The 21,981-nt window shown below is 46.7% G+C and overlaps 1 protein-coding gene across 2 annotated transcripts in view; it reads right to left on the bottom strand.

Moving 5' to 3' along the window:
- Positions 1-21,981, bottom strand: part of PLEKHG4 (pleckstrin homology and RhoGEF domain containing G4) — a 174,028-nt gene that overhangs the window by 88,102 nt on the left and 63,945 nt on the right. For both annotated transcript variants that reach the window (XM_073605844.1, XM_073605846.1), the window contains exons 4-8: positions 12,506-12,700; positions 10,266-10,389; positions 9,870-9,963; positions 6,293-6,379; positions 316-432 (exon numbers count right to left, since the gene is read on the bottom strand). In XM_073605844.1, coding sequence (XP_073461945.1) covers positions 316-432; positions 6,293-6,379; positions 9,870-9,963; positions 10,266-10,389; positions 12,506-12,700 — 617 coding nt within the window. The remainder of the gene's footprint in view (positions 1-315; positions 433-6,292; positions 6,380-9,869; positions 9,964-10,265; positions 10,390-12,505; positions 12,701-21,981) is intronic.

Below are 21,981 nucleotides of genomic sequence, written 5' to 3'. Positions count from 1 at the left end.
AAAGGAGCTTCACCAAAGTATTGAGCAAAGACTGTGAATACTTATGTACATGGGATTTTGTTTTTCATTTTTTATTTTTAATAAATTTGCAAAGATTTCAAACAAACTTCTTTCACGTTGTCATTATGGGGTGTTGTTTGTAGAATTCTGAGGAAAATAACAAATCCATTTTGGAATAAGGCTTTAACATAACAAAATGTGGAAAAAGTGAAGCGCTGTGAATACTTTCCAGATGCACTGCAATGGGGATACGACCTCCAATGAAGTGATAAAATAGGAGATATATGGGAGGGAAGTACCAAGAGGACTACTCACCGTTCGGAAGGACAGCCAGTCGCGGTGACAATAGGGGAAGGTTCCATAAAAGTTTGGTGGGAGTTGCGAGGCCTCAATGTGTTTGTGCAAAGACTTCGTTGTGGTGAGAACATCAAACTGGAAAAAAAAAAAATAGGAAATGGATCAGCAATTAAAGAAGAAAATACTGAATGGTCTGATCCAATCGTACTTCTGTGCTACACAGTACATGTTTTCTTATTTCTTAAGCTGCAGGCAAACCGCTGAATACATATACAGGACCCGTTTTTTTTTCCTGCCCAAAAGATTTGTATTTCTGTCCATCCATGCCTGATACTTACACAGCTCTGCCACACAGCACAGCCCCACTTTCGAGGAGAGGAATCGATTGGTCCGTGCTGCAGTTCTGTAGCACTTAGAGGGTCTTGTCCCTTCAACAAGCCTGTGTATAGACCAGCCATGCTCAACAGGGGTTCCTCCAGAGGTTGCTAGGGGTTCCCTGAGCAATTTCTGCCTCTTAGATGAGTAACCGCTGACACCAAAGATATTTTTATCTATCTGTAAGGGGGGGGGGGGGGGGATTCTTCCCAATGTTCCCAGTGAGCACAAAATATAAGAAGCATTCTTCTCAGTGACCCTCAACACTGAACTGGAGATACAGAAAATATTAGTGGGGGGTCCCCTGAGCCCAGTAAGTTATTTCAAGGGTTCCGTCATGTTAAAACGTTTGAGAAAGGCCGGTATAGACAGGGAAAATAGAAATGAGTGATAAACTTCTCCCTCTGTCACTCTCTGCTCTCTCCTCCTATCAGCATGCTCCGTGCACTGCAGTTAAACTGGCTGGCTCATTGTGATGCTTCTCCCCTCTCCAAGTTTGAGATCTTCTGTACAGGGACTGTAAGAGGCCGATACCAATTAGAGTGCAGATAATGCTTGCATTTAAAACATAGATTTAAAAATGCATTAATGAAAACAGAGCTTCATTAACCACTTCCTGCCCGAAGGTGCCTCATATGACGTCCTGGACTTTGAGCGGTGATATTTGAATGATGGGTGTAGCTACAGGCATCATCCACATATCTTTTTCGGCCGGCAATTCAGTGCACCGCAAGAACAATCATAGCGGCAGTTCAGCCACTTGATAATTCTTACAGGCGGCGGGAGGGGACGTCCCCCCTCCCCCCTTCCGGTGCTTCTCCGGGCTCACCCCTGCGATCAGCGAGCAGGAAAACGAATCAGTTGCCGCTGGAAGTTTACCATAGAGATTTCTGACCAGATGGTCTCCAGTCATCTCTATGACCCTCGGAGGCCGGGCGCGACGTTATGACGTCACATCCAGGCCGGCGGTAGTAAAGAGGAGGGCACGGCTGGAAAGGCAGAGACTGTTTTGATATTTTATTTTTGTTTTTTTTAATGTCAGCCTTTCCAGCCTGGAGGAGAGATGTGGGGTCTTACTGACCCCACATCTCACCACAAAGAGGACCTGTCATGCACTATTCCTATTACAAAGGGATGTTTACATTCCTTGTAATAGGAATAAAAGTGATCCATTTTTTTTCCCAAAAGAGAAAGTGTCAAAATAAAAAAAGAAAAGAATGAAAAAAAACAAGAAGAAAGAAAAAAACACATTAAAAAGCTCCTTCATCTCCTACAAGCTTTAACCAGACACTGATAGAAGTCACAAGACTGCTATATACTTCTGATGAGAAAAGGTATTTAGCAGTTTATATTTACTAAAATAATTGCATTTCCATGTTCTGTGTACTGTGGGAGATCAGGTATAGTGACTGCAGGCTCCTGGGTTTAGTAACACTCTCTGCATCAAGGTTAAAAAAAAAACCTTCTGCGCCCCCCCCCCCCCTTTCATACCTACCTTAGCCTAACCTTGATCCAGCGATGTACCGATGTACTGGTACCCGCTCCTACTTCCGCTCGGGCCGCCTAGGCGGCTCAAACTTAAGTTCTCCTCTCCCCCTCCCTCCCTGCAATCTTCTGGGACATGTCGCAGGGAGGGAGGGAGAGGAGAACTTACGTTTGAGCTGCCTAGGCGGCCCGACCGGAAGTGGGAGCGGGTACCTGTCAAAACTAGGTACCCACTCCCCCCCCCCCCCCAAAAAAAAGGACATGCCAAATGTGGCATAGAAGGGGGTAAGGAGTGCTTAAAGGTTAACTCCACTTTTGGGTGGAACGTCGCTTTAATGGTCACACAGAGCGGGCTCAGGAACAACCAAACACAAGTCCTATGGTGGGCACTCAACGGGGGGGGGGGGCAGGAACACCGATGAGGGACCCCAGAAGAGGAGTATTGGGGTTGCTCTGTGCAAAACTACTGCACACGCCACAGTTAAGTAAAACAATTTGGTTATTTTGAGGGGACAAAAAAATCCTGAATTTACAAATCACTTTAATCTGTGTCTTATATCTCCCTGGAGGTCAGCTTTACATAAAACGACTTCCAGGCAGGAAATAAGCGCGTTGATTATTCGCCAGTTACAAGGCTTCACTTTCCAGGGGTTGTAGGTCACGGTCCAGCTTTGTTCTGTCCTAATGAACAGGGGGGGGGGGGGGGGGGTCTGTTATTCAAAGCCTTCAAATTAGCCGGTGTGGATGCAGCGGCCTGTCAAGGGGCCGTCACCATGCTATTGTAGAGGGTGGACGCCGAGGAAAAGAAAAGAAAAAGGGGGTCAGCTTCAAAGCGATGGTAATCCTGACCTCTGTCCGGGGCTCCGGGGACACGGGGGCTCCACACACAGGCACACTTCTCTCCTCCACTCCATATGCTTTGTCATAATGAAGTCAGACGTTACAGACGGAGAGATTGAATTTCAGAACAATCCGGGGAAAGCCATAAAACAAACAATTCTGGCCGAAGAGTCGCAGCTCATTATGTTTCTGGAATAAGTGCGCTGTGAAAATGTTCTCCTGTGTATTCATGGTGGTGTCTCCTCCTATATACACAATACTGGGATTAACAGATTACTGCCGACCGGCTCCCCCCCCCCCCATCACCTACACACAGCACTGCGGGGGCCTCGTTTTTTTTTTTGTAAATTAAAACAGAAATGGAAATAACTTTTTGTAAGACAGAACAGAAACACGAGTTGGTCTTACAGCAGTCTTTGCAATTCGGAACACTTTCAGACAATGGCCTGCGACACGTAAAGTGATATTAAGCCTGGGTTCACACTATAGCGAACACAGACGTCGCATGCGATTCGCACCCACACTGCGGCGCCGAATCCCATGCAATGCGAGTTCAGCCACACAGGTTGTATGGCTGAACTCGCCTTGGATTCGCACAAAAAAAAAGGTGAGGGGAAGCTCTGCTGATTTTATCATCCAATCGTGTACAAGCAAAAATGCTGTTTTGTTTAATTTTCCTTGCATGTCCCCCTCCGATCTACAGCGACTCCACTTCCAAGTGCACCTGTAGTGCAAAGTGTATTTGACTTTAGTAAATCAACCCCCATAGTGAAGCCCGTAATGCATCGGAATAATTTATTAAAACTGTACTTACAACAAAGTAGTAAAAAAAACGAGCCATATAAACTCATAGTGTGCTTGCGTGTTTAAAGACCTGCCCAACGCGTTTCATCCAAAGGGACGTTTGGCTTTCTAGTTCTATAGCTAATTGCAGTGAACTTGCATGGCGATCTCCTTCAAGCCTTCTCACCAGAAGACGCTCCTGTCGAGGTGATAACATCCATGGACGGCCTGGGCCTCTCTGCGAGATGATTGCAGTTCCATCTTTGTCACTTTTGCTCCAGTATTCTGACTGATAAGTTAGGCCCCGTTCACACATACGGACCGTTCGGCAGATTTTCATCCATCCGTTGATAGATGAAAAAAACAGACATCAATGCATTCCTATGGAAAAAATGGATGTAAATGGACGATCATCCATTTAGCCCACATTCACACTGAATGCGGGTTTGAAATTGCGCAAGTTCAGCTGAATGCGCACGATTTCAAGCCGGCATTTCAGTCCGACTTCGGGGGGAGGGGGGGTGGGGCGCGATTTAACAGACACTTGTGCGGGTTCATGCACAGATGTCTATTGAAATCGCCCTTGAAGTTGCCAAAAGTAGTACAGAAACTACTTTTGGGAACCGGTGCGGCGCCGCAAAGTCGACGTTGCAGCAATTCGGACGGTGCAGTTGCCGTCAGTAGGCTCAGATTTGGCATGCGATTTGACATGTCAAATTCGCCCAATGTGAATGTGGGCTTTCATCCGCTTCCGGCAACAACTGTTTTTTTTTTTTTTTTTTTAACCCTATTTTTCATCCCTTAAAAAAAAAAAAACAGACTGGACGAAAAACAGATGACAACGGATGAAAAACAGATGTGGACTGAAAAAACAAAAAAACAAAACCAAATGACTGAACTGATGAAATGAACGGTCCGTATGTGTGAAAAGGGTCCTGATCTGGTTGCCTTCACCTTTCTTGTGTAAAGAAATTATTTTCTTTCTCAGGCCTTGACATTTCTCTTCCATGTGGTGCCATTCCTGACACCATGAAAAGGGAGGGGTTTTCTTTAAGTAACACCCTTTTATAATCAACTGTCTGCTGGACACCTGATTACCCACTTCAGCCCCGGAAAAGATTTTCCCCCTTAATGGACCAGGCCATTTTTCGCGATACGGCACTGCGTCGCTTTAACTGACAATTGCGCGGTCGCGTGGCGCTGTACCCAAACAAAATTGATGCCCTTTTTTCCCCCCACAAATAGAGCTTTCTTTTGGTGGCATTTGATCATCTCTGCGGTTTTTATTTTTGCTGCTAAAAACAAAGAGCGACAATTTTGAAAAAAAAAAACAAAAAAAACAAATTTCTTTTTACTAGAATACATATCTAATAAAAAAAATATAAAAAAACAAAATTTACTCATCAGTTTAGGCCGATCTATATTCTGCTACATTTTTTTAGTAAAAAAAAAAAAAAATTGCAATAGGCGTATATTGATTGGTTTGTGCAAACGTTATTGCGTCTACAAACTATGGGATAGATTTAGGAACTTTTTTTTTTTTTTATTGTTTTTACTAGTAATGGTGGCGATCTGAGGTTTTTAGCGGGACTATGACATTGCGGCAGACAAATCTGACCCCAAAATGGCACTTTTTTGGGGACCAGTGACATTATTACATTGAGCAGTGCTAAAAAAAAAAAAAAAAAAAAAATGCACTGATCAATGTAAAAATGACACGGGGAGGGGTTAACACTAGGGGGTGATCAAGGGGTTAAATGTGTTCCCTGGGTGTGTTCTAACTGTAGGGGGGGATGGGCTGCCAGAGACATGACAGAGATCACTGTTCCCGATCACTGGGAACACGTCCCCTGTCAGATTGGGGATTCGCCATGTTTACAAAGGCAGATCCCCGTTCTGTCTCTGTACTAGGCGATTGCAGGTCGCCGGCGGACATCGAGTCAGCCCGACCCGCGGGGAAGGTTCCCGCAGCGTGCCGTACAGCTACGGCGATTCGCACGGGAGAGCCAACCTGCCGCCATATGACGTCGCCAAGTAGTTAATGAATCGTTAGACTCACCTGTAGTTCAATTCTTGTTAATTAGGATTTTGTTGTCTAAATTTATTTTTTTAATTTTTTTTGCAACATGGTCTTGAATGAATTTGTTCGGAAAAATACCTTTCTTTGTGTGTGCAAATTAACAAATCTTGGTTGCAATCAATGGCCGGCATTTGTGGGAGTATTTTGTAGTATAGCGTCCCATAGAAAATATTGATTCGGAAAGGAATGTAAAGGTTTTCTGACAAATCTGTTGGGGCGTGCTCATTTATGCTGAGCACTGGGTATATATACACATATACTTTATTTTTTTTTTCCCCCAACTGTGTATACGCTTTGACAATTGAGGGATATTTTAACTCCAAATTAAGGAAACCAAAGATCACACCAATCATCTCGGTCAGTAAATTGGAACCATAATACGGGACAGAAGTAAAGTCCCAAAGGCGGTAATCGGACATGACTCCTCCGTACCTGGACTCCATGTGGCCTCTCCGGTGATACAATGAGATCCTTCTCTGTAAGGAACAACACTCCATGGATACAGCAAGGCACAGCGCTCTGCAAAAAGTAAAAAATTCAGTTCATTATTGATCAAGCACCAACATCTTCCACAACTCTTATGGAGAACAATGATCCATTTATATTGGGAGTTAAATCCCATTATACAAAGCAGTCCAAAAACCATAAAACTTTGATCTTATCAGGGATTCCAAATTTAGGGCCGTTGGTTATCATTGGGTTCTCCTGCAGTCTGCCGTGTGCCGTCGCTTCTCGTCTATCTGCAAAGTGCAAGGACAACGGGTGGGATTGGCAGGATGCTTGGGTGACACCAGCCTGACCTACGCTGGACAAAGCGTATAAAATCAGGGGGTTGGCAAACTCTGGTCCTCCAACTGTGGCAAAACTACGAATCCCATCATGCCCCGGGCCCCTAGTAGTCATGCCTGTGGCTGTCTTTCATGAGATTTGGCGGCCCGTCAGAATTTGTTCTGTCGCCGCCATCTTGCTACACCCCGCAGTCCTCCACAGTAAAAAATACACTGGGAAGGGGGAAAGCGGACATCTTGTTGCACCCACCGGAGTTTTGCATTTCACGCTTATTTTTAATAGTAAACGGAGCATATATGGTGAAATAGAGTATTTAGAAATCCATCGGACTGTTTACATGTTAAATTATAAAATCAGAGTTGTTTTGTGAGATTAGCAATCCTGTGAGATTAACAGGTTTGCCGCTGCTTTTAAAATTGAACATCTAAACAGTCCGTCAGATTTCTAAATACTGTATTTCACCTTCTAAGCTCTGTTTACTGTTAAAAATAACTGTGAAATGCAAAACTTCGGTGGGTGTAACAAGATGTCCGTTTGCCCCCTTCTCAGTATATTTTTAGTAATTTCAAAAGCATCGGCAAACCTGCTGATCTCACAGGTTTGCTAATCTGACAGAACACCGCTGCTGTTAGAATTCAACATGTAAACAGTCTGATGGATTTCCGAATCCTTTATTTCACCATATATGCTCCGTTTCCTGTTAAAAATAAGTGTGAAATGCAAAACTCCGGTGGGTGTAACAAGATGTCCGCTTGCCCCCTTCTCTGTGTTTCCTTACTGTGGAGCAGTGTGGGGTGTAGCAAGATGGCGGCGACGGAACGTCACTTCCGTTACAAAATCTGACTAAAGCTGTCAGAGTCTTGCAATACCCTATGGGACAGTTCCTCAACAGCTGGAGGGCGGGAGATTGACTACCCCTGTTCAAAATGAATTACAAATCCAAATATAACGTCAGCCTTGAAGGTGTACCTGTGATCAGATCAGCACTGCTTACCTTCTACAGACACTTTGCAGCGACTTCCTGTCAACATGCACACCAGCAATGGCGGCACGGTATGTCTCAGGGCGGGTTTCCTGATATGAAAGCAGTGAACCATGCTTGCATAATAGACACTGAAGCCACCATGTGGAGTCTCCATTAGAAGCCCGTGTGACAGGTGACAACACAGTACGCTTGGGGGACACAGCATGGTCACCCTGTAACAGGAAGTGTCTGAACAAGGACCGTCACGGCAGGATCACCAGGGATTATTTTAAATGAGAGCTGCACGTTTCCAAAAATGGAAAATGGCTTGGAAAATTAGATTACCAAATTAATGACTATAGGATTTTTTTAATGATTGGGTGTACATCTACTTTAACATCTTAGCAGCACATCCACAGAGAACCATATGACAGCAATAAAAGTAAAGAGTGCAAATACAACCCATTGGGGACTTTTTATTAGCAAGGACGAGAATGGGTAGGGAGTAGAAAAGTAGAATAAGGTAAGGTAGGAAGGGGTAGGATGGGGTGTGGAAGGGTAAAGAAGGATGGCGTAGGGTAGGATAGGATAAGATGGGGTAGGGTAAGGTAGGATGGGGTAGGGTAGGGCAAGGTAGGATGGGGTAGGGAAGGGCAAGGTAGGATGGGGTAGGGAAGGGTAAGGTAGGATGGGGTAGGGAAGGGTAAGGTAGGATGGGGTAGGGTAGGATAGGATAAGATGTGGAAGGAGGGTAGGATGGGGTATAATGGGGAAGGGTAGGATGGGGAACGGTAGGATGAGGTAGAGTGGGGTACGATGAGGTAGGGTAGGATGGTGTAGGATAAGGTGGGGTAGGGTAGGATGGTGTAGGATAAGGTGGGGTAGGGTAGGATGGTGTAGGATGAGGTGGGGTAGGGTAGGATGGGGTAGAGTGGGGTACGATGAGGTTAGATAGGATGGTGTAGGATAAGGTGGGGTAGGGTAGGGTAGGATGGTGTAGGATGAGGTGGGGTAGGGTAGGATGGTGTAGGATAAGGTGGGGTAGGGTAGGGTAGGATGGTGTAGGATAAGGTGGGGTAGGGTAGGATGGTGTAGGATAAGGTGGGGTAGGGTAGGATGGTGTAGGATGAGGTGGGGTAGGGTAGGATGGTGTAGGATGAGGTGGGGTAGGGTAGGATGGTGTAGGATGAGGTGGGGTAGGGTAGGATGGTGTAGGATGAGGTGGGGTAGGGTAGGATGGTGTAGGATGAGGTGGGGTAGGGTAGGATGGTGTAGGATAAGGTGGGGTAGGGTAGGGTAGGATGGTGTAGGATGAGGTGGGGTAGGGTAGGATGGTGTAGGATAAGGTGGGGTAGGGTAGGATGGTGTAGGATGAGGTGGGGTAGGGTAGGATGGTGTAGGATAAGGTGGGGTAGGGTAGGGTAGGATGGTGTAGGATGAGGTGGGGTAGGGTAGGATGGTGTAGGATAAGGTGGGGTAGGGTAGGGTAGGATGGTGTAGGATAAGGTGGGGTAGGGTAGGATGGTGTAGGATGAGGTGGGGTAGGGTAGGATGGTGTAGGATGAGGTGGGGTAGGGTAGGATGGTGTAGGATGAGGTGGGGTAGGGTAGGATGGTGTAGGATAAGGTGGGGTAGGGTAGGATGGTGTAGGATGAGGTGGGGTAGGGTAGGATGGTGTAGGATAAGGTGGGGTAGGGTAGGATGGTGTAGGATGAGGTGGGGTAGGGTAGGATGGTGTAGGATAAGGTGGGGTAGGGTAGGATGGTGTAGGATGAGGTGGGGTAGGGTAGGATGGTGTAGGATAAGGTGGGGTAGGGTAGGATGGTGTAGGATGAGGTGGGGTAGGGTAGGATGGTGTAGGATAAGGTGGGGTAGGGTAGGGTAGGATGGTGTAGGATAAGGTGGGGTAGGGTAGGATGGTGTAGGATAAGGTGGGGTAGGGTAGGATGGTGTAGGATGAGGTGGGGTAGGGTAGGATGGTGTAGGATGAGGTGGGGTAGGGTAGGATGGTGTAGGATGAGGTGGGGTAGGGTAGGATGGTGTAGGATGAGGTGGGGTAGGGTAGGATGGTGTAGGATAAGGTGGGGTAGGGTAGGATGGTGTAGGATAAGGTGGGGTAGGGTAGGATGGTGTAGGATGAGGTGGGGTAGGGTAGGATGGTGCAGGATGAGGTGGGGTAGAGTAGGATGAGGTAGGGTCATTGTAGGATGGTGTAGGATGAGGTGGGGTAGGGATTCCACCAGTGTATCTACTTACTTGAACAATATGAAGAGCTTTGAACAGAGCCGGTACCGGAGAACATCTCCGAGAGTCCACCAGAAGCGTCAGACCGAGCCGCCTACACTCCCGCCTGGAAGAGACAAAAAAGGATCCCACATGACGGACTGGATTCCCACCAACAGCCACCATCCTACCAGACAATCTTCACATTACAGCAACAAAACATGGACAAGTAAAGTAGGACAGTCTCCACAGGAAATGCAGCAAATGAGGTCACAGCAGTAGTGCTGGCACACAGATTTACAAGTATGACAGGGAAAACATATTGTTCATTGAAGACAATTCTCTATTTTGCCGGTAGTTCTACTTTAAACAAGTTGTTTTTTTCCAAGCCAATCTGCAGGGATCAAAGGAGGGTGTCCTTCTACTTACCGCACCAAGCTGTAGAAGTAGAGGAGGAGGCGCCCCAGTTCTGCAGCGTTGCAGTGCGGGTTCAGCCACGTGGTGTTCCGTGTGTTGATGACCACCAAAGCGCGTCCATTTCTGTCCCGTGTCCCTGAGAGGGGAGGGGAGGGGAGGTCAGGTTGTCAGTATCACAAAGCAGAGGCAAAACATACTTCTGTGTACAATGCGGGTAGAACTCACACTTCTCAAACATAGCGTGCCATTAAATCGGCTTATATTTATTAATTTGATCTCTTCTGAATGGCAACTGAGCAGTCATGCAACACTGTACACAAATGACGTTTTTATAAACAAATTTGTGACAGATAGTGTTTTCTTTTGGTGGTATTTAATCACCGCTGTGTTTTTTGTTTTTTTTTTGCTAAACAAACCAAAATAAACCGAAAATTATGGGGGAAAAAATGTTTTCGTTTGGATTACAAAATTTAGCAAACAAGTATTTTTTTCTTCTTCACGGATGTGTGCAGATGAGGTTGCACTCATGGGCGCCGGCGGGGGGCTGCACTCATGGGTGCCGGCGGGTGCCACTCATGGGCATCGGGAGAGGGGTGGGGATGCACTCATGGGCGCCAGGGGGCTAGCTGCACTCATGGGCGCCAGGGGGTGCCACTCATGGGCATCGGTGGGGCTGCAATAATGAGGCGGCACTGATGGTCACTGACGAGGCAGCACTCATAATCAGTGCCCTGATTATCAGTGTAAATGTGCCCCGTCAGATTTGCCGGTTACCGGCTTTCCTTTCCTCACACACAGGTTGATTTACTAAAGCGGAAGAGTGCACAATCTGGTGTAGCTCTCTATAGGAACCGATCAGCTTCCAGGTTCTTTTTGTCAAAGTTTAATTGAACAAGCTCAAGATAGAAGCTGATTGGCTACCATGCACAGCTGCACCAGATCTTTCACTCTCCAGTTTTAGTGAATCAACCCCACAAGGACAGAGCGTGAGAAAGGAAACGCAATAACCGGCAAGTGATTGGACACAGCTGATCACATGGTAAAGGGCGATGCGATTGGCTTTTTAACCTCGATCTGTGATCAGCTGTGTTCGAAGGACACCGTCATCGATCGCAGGGCACGCGGGAGGTGTGTTCTGCGAGGATGTCTATGGGCGCCCTCCCATAACAACAGAGCCACACTGTAGCCGTCTTTCGGCTATGGCACAGTACTGAGGTGGTTAAAATGCACATTTTAGGCCTGAAGATTAGTTAAAACCCCCAAATGGTATGTATTTTATGGAAGCAAAAACCTCAGAGAAATCATGCAATATTAGTGTGATGATTTTCAATACACTAAAAGGGCCATTTTAGCGCACACTACCCAAACTATTGCTTTAGAGCAGTCATTTTCAACCTGGGTGCCTTGGCAAAATGCCTAAAAATTGCCCAAGAACTGTACTGAAGCCAGCATGTGGATGAAGCCTGACTTTTAGTTACACAAAGCCACAGGGTTTTCATTGTGCACAATTACGACTTTCTAGACCAGTGTTTCTCAATATCGGTAAGTTTCTGAGGATACAGATTTGAAAATTTGCAAATATCGGCCCTAATAATTGGCTACTCTGATAAAATCGGTCAACCCACACTCTGCAGGTGCCCGGCGTCCTCCTTATCAATTGCCGTTATTGGTTCTTAGGATGTCAGAGGCCAGAAGGTCGTAATGGTGCATAATGAAAACCCATGACTTTACGCAACTAAAAAGGTAGGTCTGATCCACCCCCCGCTGGCTTGTACACAACTTCCTGGGCAATTTGCCAAGGCACCTCTGAAGAAACCTCAAGGCACCCTTGAAAAAAAGGCTGGTCTAGACACTGGCATCCTCACAACCAATGACATCCTCAGTTGACAAGGACGACGTCGGGCGCCTGCACAGGATCCTTGTTTGCCCCTCTCCATCAGCACTGTGGTGACATTAGCTGACTGATGGAGAGGAATTGAGGGAGAAGAGAAACATTGGAATACTAGTCAGTACCCGTGTGCAAAGGTGTATTTGCTTTGGAAGAATAAATCTCCTCCAACGTTGGGTGTCCTACATGTGGATGCGGCTGCATTATGTAGAACTATTAGAATAGAATATATTAGAATGGGGTGCCTCGAGACGGTCCATAATTTCAAAGAGTACTTTGAGATTGTCCATAATTTTAAGGATGCCTGGACTAAAAAAAATAAAAAGGTTGGGAAACACTGTTTTAAAGGAATATGAAAGCTCACCTGGTAGATATACCACCCCGCTCATCAACACCTCCAGGTTGACATGTGTGACCCGTGTAGGCAGGCTTTGGCCTTCACACCTTCGAGAGACCATCGGGGAACTCAGGCCGGGCTGCCATGATGGCGGCTGGTCTTTTTCAACCACGACTTCAGGCGTCTTCACTTCCTCCTCCTCCTCCTCCTCCTCGACATGCTCTGTAAAACAGGAGCCCCAACATGACACTTCTTCTATAGTCTCCTTACACCTCTATAAAAAGTTTAATCCAAAACTTCAACAAAAGTTTATTCACGCTCCGGAACCTAGATCTCGCTTTGTTGACATTTCTTATCACAAGGAGACCTTGCCGTTTATCCAGCTGGAGGAATATGAAATCTCGTAAGCGTTGCCAGCGAGCGGTGACATCACCCGTTGAAGAACGCGTTATGTTTGTTCAGTCTGAGTAATACATTCTAAATTATATGTTTTCTCAAGAGTGCGGACTAAGTACTACTTATATCAATAACACGAGACCATTTTATTAGTTTAGGAAGGGAGATCTCTTTGTGACTACGGCTGACGGTTACTTGGGGAGAAATTTGAGCTTTTGTTTCTGTCTTGGCAATCGTCCTGTCCTGGTTCGGGTTATGGGAAAAAAAAAAAAATCTAAGCTCCCATGATGCAAAGGGAGTGTTTTCTGCCCTATGTGAGCCATGGCATGATGGATGGGAAGGTGTGAGAACACAAAGAGGTCAATTCTCTGACATACACTATATGACCTATAAAAGTATTGGGACACCTGTCTTTACACGCACATGAACTTTAATGGCCTCCCAGTCTTAGTCCGTAGGGTTCAATATTGAGTTGGCCCACCCTTTGCAGGGTAGCTTCAACTCTTCTGGGAATGCCGTCCACAAGGTTTAGGAGGGTGTCTATGGGAATGTTTGACCATTATTCCAGAAGCGCATTTGTGATGTTGATTTAGAAGGCCTGGCTTGCAGTCTCTGCTCTAATTCATCCCAAAGGTGTTCTATAGGGTTGAGGTCGAGGTCAAGACTCTGTGCAGGCCAGTCAAGTTCCTCCACCCCAAAACGGCTCATCCATGTCTTTAAGGACCTTGCTTTTTTTTGTGAATTGAATTTTGATCAGAAAATTATAACAGAAAATGAACACCCATGACTGAAGTGAGCTGAACCTGCTGAGAGAATGAGAATGTTGGGCACATGGGAGCTGCTATGGAGTGATCAGCAGGGAGAGATCCGCCATACTAAGGACATCAGTGGCCCTCCAGCTGCCATGAATCTGTGTTTGCCGACACTTGTAGCCCCCCCCCCCCCCCCATGAGGAAGGGGTGAGGTGGCTGGAGATGCCAAGGTCCTAGTAATCCTGGACTCTGAACTCTCCTTTAAGCCCCAAGTCCAATCACTGTCCAAATCTTGCCACTTCAACCTCCGGAACATCTCCAAAATACGCCCCTTTCTAACCAATGACACAACAAAGCTCTTAATTCACTCCCTGGTCATCTCTCGCCTCGATTACTGCAACTCCCTTCTCATTGGCCTACCTCTGCATACTCTTTCCCCCCCTTCAATCCATCATGAATGCTGCTGCCAGACTCATCCACCTTACCAACCGCTCTGTCTCTGCTACCCCTCTCTGTCAATCCCTCCACTGGCTTTCCACTCACCCAACAAATTAAATTCAAAATACTAACAACTATCTACAAAGCCATCCACAAATCTGTCTCCAGCTACATCACTGATCTAGTCTCAAAATACCAACCTAATCATTCTCTTATGCAGCGTACACACGAGCGGACTTTTCGACCGGACTGGTCCGGCAGACAATCCAATCGTGTGTGGGCTTCATCGGACCTTCAGCTGACTTTTCCAGTCAAAAATCTAACGGACTTTAGATTTGAAACATGCTTCAAATCTTTCCGACGGACTCCGGTCGAAAAATCCGCTCCTCTGTACGCTAGTCCAACGGACGAAAACCGACGCTAGGGCAGCTATTGGATACTGGCTATCAACCTCCTTATTTTAGTTCGGTCGTACGTCATCACGTACGAATCCGTCGGACTTTGGTGTGATCGTGTGTAGGCAAATCCGTTTGTTCAAAAGTCCGTCGGAAGTCTGACGAAAGTCCGCCGGAATGGCCATCGGACTTTTGTTGCTGAAAAGTCCGCTCATGTGTACGCGGCCTTAGTTCTTCTCAAGACCTCCTGCTCTCTAGCTCTCTCATCAACTCCTCCCATACTCATCTCCAGGACTTTTCCAGAGCCTCTCCAAGCCTATGTAACTCCTTATCCCAATCTGTCCGTCTATCTCCTACTCTATTAGCTTTGAGACGATCCCTGAAAACCCTCCTCTTCAGAAAAGCCTACCCTACCCACACCCAACAACTGTATTTTCATTTTCTCCATCTGATCATCCCCCACAGCTACTACCCTTTGTTCCACTTGACCGTCCCTTCTAGATTGTAAGCTCTAACGAGCAGGGCCCTCTGATCCCTCCTGTATTGAATTGTAATTGTACTGTCTTCCCCGATGTTGTAAAGCATTGCGCAAACTGTTGGTGTTATATAAATCCTGTATAATAATAATAATGCCAATGACTGGCTTAGGTTTACGGTCATTGTAGGAATGCGTTTTCTGGAACAGTCTTCAGTGACGTTACACCCACAGCATTGCGACACAGAGTGACAACGATCTTCCAAAGACTGACTAATTCCCAATCTATTCACAAAATCCCCCCCACACCTACTGTACATGGAGTGCTTTCCTTCCACATCATTCCTCCTCATCGCATCAATCATCCCATAACACTCAGGAAACCGCACGCTGAGGAATTCTGAAACGCTCCAGCTGATAAGGGTCAAGGGTTTTGTATATTTACTCTGTACTTGTTTTAAGTATGCATAAATCTGTGCTTAGCTTGGTCAAAGCTGGCCCATAGATGGTTCGAATCTTGGCCGATTCAGCAGGGACTGGCCAAGATTCGAACCACCCATGGGCAGGCTGATTGTACCCAACATCCAACATTCCGGATTTTTACATTCGATTATCGCCAGCGGCTATGTTTTCTCCCGACAGGGACGGCTCCCTGCGCCAACCTGCCGGGACAACACAATGGCTACGCGGGAGAGATTCCCCCATCAACACGGACTGTGGTTGCAGAAAAGAAAATTGCATCATCTATGGGCAGCCTAAGGACTCTTCCTCACTGATTGAATGAATAAATGGGGTCAGACTTTGCTGCTGGGTGTAATACTGGAAGCCATATATTCATGTGGTGTTGGCCATTGAGTTTCCTGCACCAACCCTCCAGCAAACCGCTTCTGGAAACCTTTGCTACCCCTCCTACCTACTTCAAAGCTCCCCAAGACCTCCACCTACCAGCTCCAACTCAGAACATTGCTTCTGGTGGTCCCCTCCTGCCAACTTCTCACTTCACCAGCATTTCTCCCAGAGGTCCCCCTCTTTGCAACCCACTAACCACCCCCAACAGCACTGCTCCCAGAGGTCCCCCTCTTTGCAACCCACTAACCACCCCCAACAGCATTGCTCACAGAGGTCCCCCTCTTTGCAACCCACTAACCACCCCCAACAGCACTGCTCCCAGAGGTCCCTCACCCGGCAAGCCCTTTCAGCACAAAACTCACCCCACTAGCTTTACTCCTGGAGATCCCTTCTTGCCAATCGCTTTCCCCAACTGCAGTCCTTTCAGATCCCCTCCGTCCCCTGCTGCACTGCTCCTGGGGTTCCCTTTTGTCTCCCAATCTGCCTGGCTTTCTCTTACTACTCCACCCCATCTTATCCTTTCTCCTGATCCATGGCTACACAATCCCTCCACCCTGCTGCAAGCCAAGACCCCCCCATATCCGGCCCGCCAGGCAATTTCATGTGGCCCTCACACCTCATGTGGCCTCCCACACCCTCCTCATATCCACCCCCCTTGTCTCATTAGTTGGCAGCAGAGAGGAGGGCAGGATGCCCCTGCCAGATTGTGCGCTTCTCTGTGCGGAGGTGGAGAGGCTCGTTTCTGCCCCCCCCCCCTTTCCAGCAGTTGGCCAAAGAGAGGACGACAGAACTCCTCCTACAAATCCTGCACCTCTCTGTGCAGCCACAGCACCCCCTCATCTCCGCCTACCCTGGTCTCAGCATTTAGCAGAATCCAGCAGCTGACACCTGCCCTCCTCTGGTTCTCCTCCAGACCCTGCACTTTCTGTTTCCCAGCTGCGCCCCAGCTTCCTCCCAGCAACAGCACTTTTCCCAGACTTTACCTTTCAGAGCTAGTTATTACTAAAACTAGTAATTGAATGCAAAGGCAATCATTTAATATGATAAAGAAGAGATACATTTATATGTACAGTATCTTACAGCTATAGCCGGCCCTTTGAGGGCAATCATAATGCTGATGTGGCCCAGCGATCAAATGGAATTTGACAGCCCCCTATCAGCACAGCTGTGATATTTGCAGGACAGAATTAGCAAATATTTTCTGCGATATTAAAAGGGAACTCCCACACTCTTAAAAACATACTGCTACTGAATAACCGCCTGCAGCCAAGACAACCTGATAGAATAAAAAAAAAAATAAATAAAAAAAAAACTTTTATGTATCTCGGCTCTGAACTCCGTAATTTTCCAAAATCAGTTTTCCAAACAATGTCTGACTACAAAAAAAATAAAAACAAAATAAAAGGAGGAAGAGATGTTTGGAGACCTGGATCAGACAATCAACTGACTCCTCCACAACTGATGGGAGGCCAGACAGGATCACCCACAGCTGGAGACTCCACCAGTTTAGCAATAAAACGGAGACACCCACCACCATCGCGCCCCCATTGTTTAATGAGTTTTCCATCCTGTCTGCCGCACAGTATGCTAACCGCCCGGATATGTAAACGTTCCACCGAGTGCATGAGGCTCCGCCAGGTGGAAACCTTCATCTAACCTTGTTCTCTCGTCCCTCATTGTTCACGGAGGAACCTCAAAATGTCACAACCAATGTCAGCGCACATCTCAGCTGGTAGCGGGCCAAAAAAAAAAAAGATGACTTAAAACTGTAGCTTCAAGTAGTTGTAAACCCTCACATACAGGTCATCTCAAAAAAAAAAATTGAATATCATCAAAAAGTTAAATTTATTTGTGATTCAATTCGAAAAGTGAAACTCCTTTATTATATAGAGTCATTACACAGAGTGATATATTTCAAGCATTTCTTTTTTATTATAAGGATGATGACTTACAGCTAGTGACAACCCAAAATTCAGCATCTCTGAAAATGTTAATATTGCATAAGACCAATTAAAAAAAAAAAAAAAAAAAAGGATTTTTAAAACAGAAATGTTAGCTTAGTGAAAAGTCTGTCCATGTACAGTATAGTATGCACTCAATAGTTGGTCGGGGCTCCTTTTGCATGAATTACGGCATCAATGCGGCGTGGCATGGAGGTGATCAGCACAGTGTGGCATAGAGGCGATCAGCACGGCGTGGCATGGAGGCGATCAGCACGGCGTGGCATGGAGGCGATCAGCACGGCGTGGCATGGAGGCGATCAGCACGGCGTGGCATGGAGGCGATCAGCACGGCGTGGCATGGAGGCGATCAGCACGGCGTGGCATGGAGGCGATCAGCACGGCGTGGCATGGAGGCGATCAGCACGGCGTGGCATGGAGGCAATCAGCACGGTGTGGCATGGAGGCGATCAGCACGGTGTGGCATGGAGGCAATCAGCACAGTGTGGCATGGAGGCAATCAGCACGGTGTGGCATGGAGGCAATCAGCACGGTGTGGCATGGAGGCAATCAGCACAGTGTGGCATGGAGGCAATCAGCCTGTGGCACTGCTGAGGTGTTATGGAAGCCCAGCTTGCTTTGATAGCGGCCTTCAGCTCGTCTGCATTGCTGGGTTTGGTGTCTCTCATCTTCCTCTTGACAATACCCCACAGATTCGCTATGGGGTTTAGGTCAGGCAAGTTTGCTGGCCAATCAAGCACAGTGATATCATGATCATTACCCAGGTATTGGTACTTTTGGCAGTGTGGGAGGTGCCAAGTCCTGCTGGAAAATGAAATTCAGCATCTCCATAACGCTGGTCAGCAGAGGGAAGCATGAAGTGCTCTAGAATTTCCCGGTAGAGGGCTGCGCTGACTTTGGACTAAACACAGTGGACCAACACCAGCAGATGACATGGCTCCCCAAATCATCACTGACTGTGGAAACTTCACACTGGACCTCATGCAACTTGGATTCTGTGCCTCTCCACTCCTCCTCCAGACTCTGGGACCTTGATTTCCAAATGAAATGCAAAATTTACTTTCATCCGAAAAGAGGACTTTGGACCAATGAGCAACAGTCCAGTCCTTTTTCTCACCCAGGTAAGACGCTTCTGATGTTGTCTCTGGCTCAGGAGTGGCTTGACACAAGGAATGCGATAGTTGTAGCCCATGTCCTGGATATGTCTGTGTGTGGTGGCTCTTGAAGCACTGACACCAGCCGTAATCCACTCCTTGTGAATCTCACCCAAATTCTTGAATGGCCTTTGCTTCACAATCCTCTCAAGGGTGCGGTTATTCCTGTTGCTTGTGCACCTTTTTCTACCACACTTTTTCCTTCCACTCAACTTTTCATTAATATGCTTGGATACAGCACTCTGTGAACAGCCTTTAGCAATGACCTTTTGTGACTTCCTTGTGGAGGGTGTCAATGACTGTCTTATGGACAACTGTCAAGTCAGTGGTCTTCCCCATGATTGTGTAACCTACTGAACCCGACTGAGAGACCATTTGAAGGCTCAGGGAATAGTGATTTGAGTTAATTAGCTGATTAGAGTGTGACACCATGAGTCTACAATATTCAACTTTTTCACAATATTCACATTTTCTAAAATACAGAATTTGGGGTTTTCACTAGCTGTAAGCCATAATCATCAAAATTAAAATAAATTAATCTATATAATTAGATGAGTTTCATGGTTTAAATTGAATTACGGAAATAAATTAACTTTTTGATGATATTCTTTTTTTTTTTTTTAGATGCACCTGTATACCCAGTAAAGTAAGTTGTCTCAGGTGATACAAAGATGAAACAAATCCCCCTACATAAGTTACACCCATTTATCTGCAGACGTCTTTCCCCTACATCCATTCAAAGTGCAGGATTTACACAGGGTTTCTCAGCTCTGAAAAGCAGGGGGCAGGAAGACGAAGTTACACCAGTGAGGAGAGCTCTAAAAGCCGATTGGAGGGAAGGGACACACCCCCCCCCCCTTCACACAGTACACAGGAACAGAGCTGAGGTTGTCAATCAGCTGGGAGGCCCCTCCCCTGTCACCATTTTTCTCTTGGTGTCAGGAAAACTTGTCAGAAGTGATTCATGCTGATAGGAGAGGAAGGAGGTAGCAGACAAAAAAGTGACACTTGGTGCTCTGGATTGAAACAGGTAAACACTATAAAAGGGATATACTTTGTTCATGTTTCATGTATGAGGTTTACAACCACTTTAACTGGAGCTTAACTATTTTGATCTTTTCCAAAACTGTCAAAATCCATGACCGGTTCTCTTGCAAGGACAACCTGCCAAAAATGTTTTTTTTTTTTAATAAATAAATAGATGCCACTGCAATTTTTTTTTGAAGGTTAAGGCTCTGTTGTGATAATCCTGAACTCATCTTCAATATCTGATTCATCGACGTGGAACAAGCATGCCGTTTCAGCTTTGGCTGGTCGTTTGCTCATTTCAGGTTAGTGTCTCACCAGGTGACCAGCCACCCAGTAACAGAAAATTAAAACCCATAATTCTAGCCATAATTTAATGCTAAACCCAAGACAAAACTTTTTTTTTTTTTACTTTTGGATAGACCTGGGAAAACTCTGTAGAGCAACCTTCATTAAATGGTGGACCTGGACCGAGTGACACTCCTATCTGAACCGACAGTCAGCTCACCATTCTGCAACACTAGATCCCCACTGCACTACCATCATGGTGTCAATTGTGCATCCCATCCTCTTCAGCAAGTTTCTCCGCCTAGCTCCCGCCCCCTGCAGCACACCTTCTTCAAGCTCCTGCCTGCCTACAGGGACATATCCATCAGGTACAACTAGATGGGCTCTACCTACCTACAGGTGCACTGTGATGGTTCACAACTGAGATGTAAGGCTGGGCACTGCGATGGGGACACCTGATGTAAGGCTGGGCACTCCGATGGGGACACTTGATGTAAGGCAGGGCACTCCGATGGGGACAAATGATGTAAGGCAGGGCACTCCGATGGGGACACCTGATGTAAGGCAGGGCACGCCGATGGGGACACCTGATGTAAGGCTGGGCACGCCGATGGGGACACCTGATGTAAGGCAGGGCCCTCCGATGGGGACACCTGATGTAAGGCAGGGCACGCTGATGGGGACACCTGATGCAAGGCAGGGCACGCCGATGGGGACACCTGATGCAAGGCAGGGCACGCCGATGGGGACACCTGATGCAAGGCAGGGCACGCCGATGGGGACACCTGATGCAAGGCAGGGCACGCCGATGGGGACACCTGATGCAAGGCAGGGCACGCCGATGGGGGACACCTGATGCAAGGCAGGGCACGCCGATGGGGGACACCTGATGCAAGGCAGGGCACGCCGATGGGGACACCTGATGTAAGGCAGGGCACTCCGATGGGGACACCTGATGTAAGGCAGGGCACTCCGATGGGGACACCTGATGTAAGAGGGCACTTTAATGTGGGATAGATACTGTTGAAATGCTATGGATATTGTACAATTCTCATTTTTTTTGGACAGACATACAATGACTACAATCTTTCGAAGTCATAGCACAAACTTGAGATTTGGACCTTGAGGTCCAACATCAGTGTCTGACCTCACAAATGCTGTTATGGAAGAATGGTCAAACATTCCCATAGACACCCTCCTAAACTTTGTGGACGGCCTTCCAAGAGGAGTTGAAGCTGTTATAGCTGCAAAGGGCGGGCCAACTCAAGAATGAACCCTACAGACTAAGACTGGGATGTCATTAAAGGTCATGTGCGTGTAAAGGCAGGCGTCCCAATACTTTTGGTAATATAGTGTATCTAATACCTGTTCCCCATGATCCTTGCCATTTACCAGAATTAGCAGAGCCTACTTTCCCTTTAAAAGTCTGACGCTATCAGATGACAGGAGAGGTCATCAGAGTGTGACACAGCAGCAGCTGTCACCCAACGCTTTGTGAATGCCGGCTCTGTCCTTCCTACATGAACACAATGCTCTGACCTCTCCTACAACAGACAATGGACGGGAAGTGACCACATGTATAGGAACCCTCAGGAAATATTGGAGGACGCTTCTTCGAAGACAAATATATCTCCGCTGATAAGACTCTCTATTCCTGTGCGTAAAGACGCCATCATTTTAAGGCCCATCCCAAAATAAAAGCATATGTTTATAATAGTAATACCCTACAATAATACTTTGCTTACTGTAACACGGAAGGATATGAGAGA

This window comes from Aquarana catesbeiana, linkage group LG11 (assembly GCF_042186555.1).
Source record: "Aquarana catesbeiana isolate 2022-GZ linkage group LG11, ASM4218655v1, whole genome shotgun sequence".
Lineage (NCBI taxonomy): Eukaryota > Metazoa > Chordata > Amphibia > Anura > Ranidae > Aquarana > Aquarana catesbeiana.
The sequence above is the reverse complement of the archived record's forward strand: the minus strand, read 5'-3'. Positions and strand labels throughout refer to the sequence as shown.